This window comes from Solea solea, chromosome 3 (genome assembly GCF_958295425.1).
Source record: "Solea solea chromosome 3, fSolSol10.1, whole genome shotgun sequence".
Taxonomy (NCBI): Eukaryota; Metazoa; Chordata; class Actinopteri; order Pleuronectiformes; family Soleidae; genus Solea; species Solea solea.
In genome coordinates, this window is record NC_081136.1 from 18,137,615 (window position 1) to 18,146,611 (window position 8,997).

At 37.7% G+C, this 8,997-nt stretch overlaps 1 protein-coding gene across 3 annotated transcripts; it reads right to left on the bottom strand.

Moving 5' to 3' along the window:
• Window positions 1-796: 796 nt before the first annotated feature.
• LOC131456782 (carbohydrate sulfotransferase 12-like) lies at window positions 797-8,527 on the bottom strand. 3 transcript variants are annotated; one of them, XM_058625407.1, is made up of 7 exons: window positions 8,342-8,527; window positions 8,164-8,240; window positions 6,780-6,897; window positions 6,201-6,349; window positions 5,105-5,248; window positions 3,507-3,808; window positions 797-2,104 (listed from the first exon to the last, which is right to left on the bottom strand). In XM_058625407.1, exons 2-7 carry the CDS (start codon window positions 8,167-8,169, stop codon window positions 1,864-1,866), a joined length of 960 nt encoding a protein of 319 aa, XP_058481390.1. In that variant the 5' UTR covers window positions 8,170-8,240; window positions 8,342-8,527; the 3' UTR covers window positions 797-1,863. The 3 variants fall into 3 exon arrangements, with proteins under 3 accessions (XP_058481390.1, XP_058481389.1, XP_058481387.1); XM_058625406.1 differs by having other exon boundaries at window positions 6,780-6,951; XM_058625404.1 differs by having other exon boundaries at window positions 6,780-6,969.
• Between the last annotated feature and the right edge of the window lie 470 nt (window positions 8,528-8,997).

The window sequence follows — 8,997 nt, forward strand, 5'->3', positions numbered from 1 at the left end:
TGGGCGGAGTCATCACAGCACGGCTGCATGAAACTGCAAATTTAGTTTAGTTTTTTTTATCTGTTAGGTTGTATATGACTGATCCTACTGTCTACGATGGGTCTTAGTGGTGCTCCGGGTTTATGGATTTTCGGTGTGCCGAATATCCGTGGGGTGATTTCCTTTACATGACGATAAACCTTTATCCCCCCCCCCCTTTGGTCAGTCGTCTTTTTCTGTTAAAGGGATTCATTATTGGAATGCCTTAACAGAAATGAAAACACTAACTGACCTGAAAATATTTAATGGAAAGGTGAAAAAATGGCTGAAACAAAACCAAATTTGTGATCACTGACTGTGTATTATGGACTGAAATATGCACATGTTCTTTAGTTGGTACTGATGTATTGATTTTGATAATTGTTACATTAGAAAAGGCTTACCAAGGACAGAGATTGCAAATTAACCTTGGCTAGGCATCATATATGTAATGCATGTGTTGAATGTGAACTCCCTGACAAATAAACTAATAAATAAAATAAAATACATTTAGATTTATTTAAAAATATCGATTTTGTTAATATATTAAAATGCAAACACCATTGGGGGGCCCCTGGCCAAAGCAGCCACAGCTTAACTAGTTCTGGTTTTGTTTCAATTACTTCTACAACCATACTTCAAAAAACCTCAACTATCAATTTTAAGTCTTTTCAATGGTGGCCCTGAAACCCTCCATCTGACCTTATGACCTTAATGATAATAAAGATCATTTCTTTTTCATTTCATTTATTTATTCATTGAATAATTGAATTGTGACAATCTTTTTTTATGCATCATGGTAAACTCAATAAAAGCCAAAAACAACAGTCGTCTCCAGGCCTTTACTGTACTATGTGCACTAACTCGTTTGACAAGGATCAGCCATTTACTATGGACTGACAAGTCAAACTGTTTTTGTCACACAGCAGGAATAACAAATACAGCTGTCACATAATACCTCTGCACACTCAGTCAAAGCTATTGCAAACACCCAACTTTCTTTTTTCTATAGCTGTGTTTCCCAGACTTTCTTTTTGGGGACCCACATTTTAAAGATGGCAAAATGATCTTATCTGCCTCCTAGCTGACTTTGCTCAGCCTATTTACACCACTGTACTTTAATGTTGGCAATACTTCAAGAGCTCAATGTTTTCTCAGGCGGTACTAAGTACTAAGTCAGAGAACTGCTGCTGTAGCATACAGCACTTTGAGTAGTCATCAAGAATAGAAAAGTACTAAATAAATACCGATCATTTACCATGGAATTAAGAAGCTGTTTTTCTCCCATGTTGTTTTGACATTTCACCAATAGTGACAAACGTAATAAGTATTAAAGGCACATTTCTTGCAAGAGTGAAGGTGAAGGTGGTGTAAAAAGTGCAGACCACTGTCAGCAAGATAAGTGACACAGTTCGACACCACATGACGATAAACGAAAATCTTTTTCTCGCCATAACAAGGAGACCTTTTATACTTTATATATATTTAGATTTATTAAAATGTCATTCTATGCATATTATTTAAAACATATACACAAAGGGTTTGGAAATTGGAATGGTCCCTACCTAGTCTTTAAGAACCACCATCTAAATCATACAGCCTAAACCTAATAACGTACTTACACCATTAAAGGAAAAGAATGACTTGTAGGGATACTTTAATAATTAACAATATGAACATCTTGGTGGTTTGTGGAATTGTGTATGGTGATATTTTTCTCTGGTGACCACAATAAAAACATTTAGTGTGAATGTGCTGTGGGAGTCATACATTCAGGTTGAGTGGTGCAGCCTGTAGTTTCTGAGTCTAATTTTGTAGTTACAATGACATCATCACAATGTCATCTCAACCATCAAGCAATTCATCAGGCCTTCTGTAGCCAAAGAGCTTGAAGTCTTTCTTATAGAGCATGAACAGCTTCTTTCTGTCGTTTAGAGGAACTTGGCTGAACCACTGCAAAACAGAGTCAGAAGAAGTCATGTTTTTATAAGCATGGGGGAACTTAAAGTCTTTTGTCAGCTTTAAGATGCTGAGCAACTGTTCAGCATCCTCATCCAGAGTCTCCTGTAATCCAATGAAATCGTACCTGAGGGGAAAAAAACAAACCAGTGTCAAACCACAAGAGAAAATTCTGTTGTTTTAAAATGGTAATAGACTTTATGCACAGTCACTTTGGGGTTTTTAATAAGCCTGCCCCAACTATTTTCGGTCAGCTGTGAGCCAAAGATGCAGAGATGTTCTACAGTCGGTGTCTGCAGAAGTTACCAAGAGTATTTACCAAGGACTAATGACAATGAATGATTATAGAATTTAGAGGAGGCAGTTGTCAACATCACAAGAAATCCACTTATGTAACAGCTTCGGTGCCATTGTGATGGTTAAATTGCTTGTTGTGAGGAGATTGGGGGTGGACTCCACTCCCTCTACTGTCTTTTAGCAGCCTTGCAAAGAAAATCTCGGGTCTCGTGAGAAATATGAATTTAAGACAGTGAGTATAAAGCAGTAGACACATGGAAAACGCCTGTAGAAAAAGGGTGAAAAAGAACCACCGACCAGACAAGCAAAATAACAATAAAGGAAAATTGATTATTTCCAAACAGCAGAGAATGACCATGGACTTGATGAATGCATTTCTGGTGGGATTCTTGACCACAAAAATGAGCTGGAAACCCTTCATAAAACATGTTAGTGCAAAGGTAGCTCGGAGCAGTGGTGTGCTGGGGAAAGCAATGCATATCCTGAATAAGAGTGCACTGTACACTGTATATTGTATCGTTCACTTGTTTGCCATACTTAACGTACTGTGTTGAAGTGTGGTGCAATGCCTACAAAACCAGTATACAATCATTATGCATCATATTGGACACTGTGAACACACTAACACTTTGTTTTTAAAATGACAGACATTAAAGTTCAGATCTGGTAGAATTTAGGACGACACAAGTAATGTATACTGAGCCAATAAAAAATACTGCCTGGTAACATAAAAACTCAAACAAAGTATTAATGTATTGCAATTTAATTTTGCTAGGTACTGGCAAGAGGAAGAAAAGTGTAATACTTAATGGAAAGGTGTTCTACTGTTTATTTTGAAGATACAATTGTCACTGTGTATTAGAAATGTGCTCATATTGAGCTTCTAATTATTATTGTTCTGTTTTTTTTATTCTTGTTTGAATAAAGGATTAAACTAAACAATCCAACATCATCCCAATCCATTGGTTCTCTATTTGTTTTTTAATCCTCCTCTTGGTCACTGACGATACCCCTATCAGTCAGTCTTCTGGTGGGACCTAGAAGCTTCTGTAGGACCTTGTGTGAAAAGCTATCATGGAATTATTGAAAAATAACAATGTAAGTTATTTGTGTTCACCCCATATCTATAAGTGTAATTTGTGCACCAATATATAATATTATACTTGCAAATAAAACAGACATCATCTTTTTTTAGTGTCAGTCCTGCTGAAACTGCTCAAACATGGCCTTACTGTATTTGGCAAGGGTGGCACAGCTGTTGTATCTGCCTCCAGTGGGGGTCGAAGGGTTGCTTTGTCTTTGGGTCCAACAGGAATTGAATAAAGTTGTTGAATGACACCCGTTTGCCTGATTCAAAAGCCTCCACTGCTGTCTGTGGTAGATTGGATTCATTGTTGTAGTGCTGCAGAATGTGTTTGCCATACTTTGCGTAGATCAACTCCTTGGGTTGCTCAAATTTATTTTGAAAGGCAGAGATGAGACGGTTGAATGGGTCGCTGACAAAGAAAAACTTGGTGTAGTGCATCAGCTTTGCCTGTAGTAAAGAAATAAGTACATATAAACCCCATTATTGATTAATCTCTAGAATATTTTTCAAGCATTGTTTGAGTCCACAGCAGGAGTTAGGAGTAGGAGTCTGGGAAATGTTGCCCGAGCATGCTATACTGCAACTGATTCATTGCTGAATCATCTGTAAGAACGAACTGCACAGGTAGGAAGGTCCGTTATTAACACGTCAACCATCCAGGCCTACAGACCATCGATATTTTTTCTAATTACTTTATTTAGATAGCTATTAAGGATGGGCATTTCTAGCAAAGATGCTATTCAAATATCGATGGTGTTATTTGTCAAATATTCTAAACTCCAGCCTATGAGAGCTAGTGGAAGTAATGCAGGTTTCACAGTGTGTTGAGCTAATGGGGGCAGCTAACAAGATGCATTCACAGACCCTGGTATCTAGAGTGTGTTGAGCTTAAAGGAGCAGCTTCAAGATGCATTTCATGCGTACATTTCATGACACATTCAGCAAACACATGAAGTCCGCTGACTAGATGTGCCACAAATTTGGTAGTGCAAGTGCAAAGATTTATTTCATAAATGCAATAATGGGCAACATAATGAAAATTAGAAACATTCTGTCCCTTTATCTTATACCAACAGATCATTTCAGTCCCAAAATACAGGCTTACTTGTGGTTCCCAGAGTCTGTAAGAGCAGAATGGGAGGCAGAGCTTTAGTTACCAGGCTCCTCTCCTGTGGAACCAGCTCCCAGTGTCGGTTCGGGAGGCGGATACTCGAACTTTAAAGTTAGACTTAAAACCTTGGTTTTAAGTTCTCTCCTAGTTTGTCTTTCCTTCCTGTGCTCTCTCTCTCTCTCTCTCTTTTTGTCCTCATCTTGCAGGCTGCAGGACCCAGATCCAGTTAGAGGCTATTATTAATAATAATAATAATAATAATAATAATAATAAATAATAATAATAATAATAATAATAATATAGCTATCAGCATGTGAAGGGAAATTCAACAAATAACTAACGAATAAGGTGATTTAGAAAAAATACAGAATAGAGTATAGTGTTAATCAATTAGTTTTTAAATCCAATATAATAAATATATAATTATAAAAATATACAAGTATAAAAAGGAAAATGTGACGATAAAAAAAAAAAACATGATCAACGTTTTCCAAACATAAATGCAAACCGAATCACATGCTAATCCAAAATTGCAACAAAAAAAAAAATAATATTTGGGGATTAAGGTTGTAAACTGTTCCTGTTGTTGCCCCAGGTCATTATCAGCTGGACACTTCATTGTATGGACTGACCTTTATCTCTGTTTTTGGGAGCATGTCTAATGTCCTGAACCTTGATTTATCGTGGACATTTCTCAAAGACTTGGATGTGGGGTCAGCATATGGCTCACCCTGCTTCAACGAAAGCATGAAACCTTTCCAGTGGGTAGTAGCCACCTGTAGATGAGAACAAGACCAAGATAGCCATGAGGCGCCATGAGGCAGTGACCAGACACAGCAATGCATTTCATGGGATAGTTAAGGTTCCATTAAGTGTGGTGGCATGTGGGCACTGACACATTTTACAGTTTTTTATTAACTTCACCTATGATCTGAATTAGAGGGAACGTTTCCTCTCCATTTATTATTTATTTCTTTTTGGCAGCGAGTATTCCTGTAATTTGAGATTGAGTATGAGTCTGGAGAGGGTGAAGTCACCTCCCACTTCCAAGAGACATGACCAACAGACGTAGATGAAAATGTCTCCGTATGCAATTCGATAGACTGACAATCAATCAGACCATTGATCCAGAAGACATGCACACAGTGACAGAAAATGTGTCAACAAAAGTGCTTGCAGTTTTCTAGATGCAATGGCATCTTACGACTTTTGCCCAGCAGAGCTTCATGGAACGTGAGCTGTCGCCACTCCCCCTACTGTCAGGGCTGTTGACCTGGACTCCTCCGAATCAGGAGGTGTCGCAAAGTCTTGGATCTCGCAAGAAACACAAATTGCTTTACGGCACTACACTCACCAGGTACCAGTTATAAGATCAAAGCAGCAATGGCAGAGCTGGTGAAAAAGTAGCAGAGGAAATCAGAGGTAGAGGAAACTACTGTCTGACAGCCGAATCAAATTCTAAAAAACTCTTTTTTTAGGAAAGTCTGTAGTTGGCTAACTATTCTAAATTGTGTCACTTTAAATGACAAATAGTATAAAATCGTTCACTCTCTGTTGAGTTGAAACATTGAGCTCCACTGTGTTTGTCTGTTCCTCTGACTGGTTTTGTTTCATGTATGTGAGACTCAGGGTTGTAGAGAAAAAACATATGCCAGAATTATCACTGGCAAAGGGCATGTTTTAATTCCCATTATTAAGTTAAAAAAAATCAAAAATCACTGGTATCACCTTAGGAACATAACAGTAGAGAAGGCCATGATCGTCATCCACAATTAAGTGCTTCAAACTGAATGAGCTGATTTGGAGGAGTTCTTCCTCACTGCAGGCTGATTTTATCATCTCCTTTCTCTCTGTCTGCACCTGACGCATCTCCAATGCTGTGGTAAAAAGAATAGGAATTATCAGGTAACAATATAATATTACATTGTCATATGATTTTTTTTTTTCGCTATTATGCCCTCCCTGATGCAACCCCCATTTATCCAGCACAAGATGCACTAGATGCACTAGTGGCTGGGGTCTACCTTGCTCAGGGGTACTCCCAGCCCTTGATCTGGTGATATTTTTATAATCGTACTATAAAAATATTTTTTTATATTGTTCATTCATAGATGTAGATAAGCACAATGAACCAGAAAAACAATGAACACACATGCATTGTACAGCATTCTTGGTTAGGACACTCATAGGCATAATGTATTACCTAGCCCCTCACCCTAACGTTAACCATTACAACTAATTGCCTAATCTTAACCTTATTCTAATCCCAACCCTAAAACCATGTCTCGACCTTCAAAAAATCCTTACCTCTCCGTTGTTGTGACATGTCCTGTACGTGAAACCACAACATGACAGAAATGGGTACAAGCCATAAAATGGGCAGCACGGTTCGTCTCCACTGTAGCATCTGTCTCCACTGTAGCATCTGTCTCCACTGTAGGATCTGTCTCCACTGTAGGATCTGTCTCCACTGTAGGATCTGTCTCCACTGTAGCATCTGCATTTACAGTATAATGTTAATGAACCACAAACAATAAACATGCACTGACATGACCAATATATGCCATTATAACCTATTATGTTATAAGTTCCAAGATCCATGACATTAGGACAAATCCATTTATTGTGTTAGAGTAAAACTGGACTTTTAAAATGTACATTCAAAAGAGGAAAAAAGGTTTGAGTGGGAGTTGAATTGTTGTGGCATTTAAATGCTTACTTGGACTCAAAGAGGCATAGACACTCTGCACTTGTTCTATAGTTAACAGCCCTGGGCTTTGACCAAGAAATACTAGAAGAAGTCAAGCAAGAAAAACATGCCAGTCCAGTTTTGGTTTTACAAAAGCAAAACTGGTTTATTTGCTGTCAGCTTTAAGAATTAAATATGTGTAATATCAGTGAACGGTAGAACAATATATAATGGTGCTTGGCATAGTACCAATTTAACACTTAACAGCTAAAGTTATTTTAGGCTGTGACATCATAGGTCAACCAGAAAATGCCTGAGACCAACCAGCTGAGGAGGACACACATCGTCAACGACTGATTATAGTTATTTTACAAAAATCTCACCCAGTAACATCTACACCACTGAAGTCTATAATACCCTAAGAATGTATTCTTACATGTGACAGCCTTTGTGTGAAAACGGTGACAAATAACTTACTTTACAGTCTTTGAAAGCTAAAATTTCTTTATGGATTTTATCATACAAAGAGGGGAATCTCATTTCAGACCTTTATTTATGCATAAATAAATGGGAATACTAAAATCATGTAAGACGATACCTCATCCACGATAAACAGCTGATTCTGAACCAACTAGTGATACAGTCTAGTTTGAAGTGCATGTTTAGAATTGAAATGAACCAATTAGAGGAAGCTGAGCTTATCGGTCTTAGAATAAAAACCTATTTCTTTCAAGCAAACAACAGCATAATTTCAGGGTTCCTAAAAGAGTACGAAAATATTAATACACTAAACTATTGTGGTATATTAATGGCATGATACTTTATATATTGATTGATGTTCTGTATCGATATTTTGGAAATATTCACGGGGTTGTGTGTTGTATTTAAGCCTCTTGTTGGCAGCCTCTTGTATTGCATTGCTAGATTCTTGACAACACATTGCCCATGTGCAATGGCATTTTCTGTAACCTTAAAATGAAACATAATAAAACATCCCATTACCTTCATTGTAACAGCAAGATTTCCAAGGGGATGTTACACAACGTCGCCAAATAATCTTCACAACAACACCTTGAAAACTACACAAAAACATTCAAATTATAAATATTACTAAATTTTACCAATTACACAAAACACTAGTAAAAGTAGTAATAATCGCCATGTGGCCAAATTAACTTACAAATGTTGGTAAAACCAGGCTTTAGTGGGAAATCCTCTCTTGACTCAGGCATGTGATGACTTATTCATCTCTGGACGTTGTCAGTGTTTTCTGTGTGAATGATCCTTCTGCGTCCGGTGGAATGCAATTCTAGGTCTGAGCCGAAACACAACCATCTATGCACTGTTAGAATGGAAATCCCACCAGAGAATTGGGGCTGCACGGTGTTGCAAGTTATAGCTTTAGGCTCGTGGTTGATCCTTCATGGAATCCAAGCAGAGATGTAGTTTAACTGGTTTGCTGAAGCTCAGCAGAACGACAGGCCTTAATATTCACCAAGAGGGAATAAGTGAGTTTATTTTCACTATGAGAGGTTTTTTTTCTTTAAAAAAAGAATATTTTGGGGGACTAGCACAACACAAATATATCTCCTTACTCATAGTTCCGCGATAGACTTTACAACAAGCAGCAGTGCTCCCAGCAGACCCAGTCACCACTGTGATCACTAGTATTACATTCTTTCATCCACTGTCACAATTCTATGCTCCACCGTGCACCTGTTGTTGTTGTTCCTTGTAACGTATATATCATTTGTGTGACTTTCTTTTTTTAGGTCATATTGGTTATATATTGGTTATATTATTTTTAGGTCATATAAAGTGTGTATCAGGATATCT

What these genes read in the sequence shown, in the direction of transcription:
- LOC131456782 (XM_058625404.1), bottom strand. An exon ending in TCTACTGTTATGTTCCTAAG is followed by an intron (nt 5,249 to 6,200) that starts GTGATACCAGTG and finishes TCTCATCTACAG; the next exon opens with GTGGCTACTACCCACTGGAA. An exon ending in TCCCAAAAACAGAGATAAAG is followed by an intron (nt 3,809 to 5,104) that starts GTCAGTCCATAC and finishes TCTTTACTACAG; the next exon opens with GCAAAGCTGATGCACTACAC.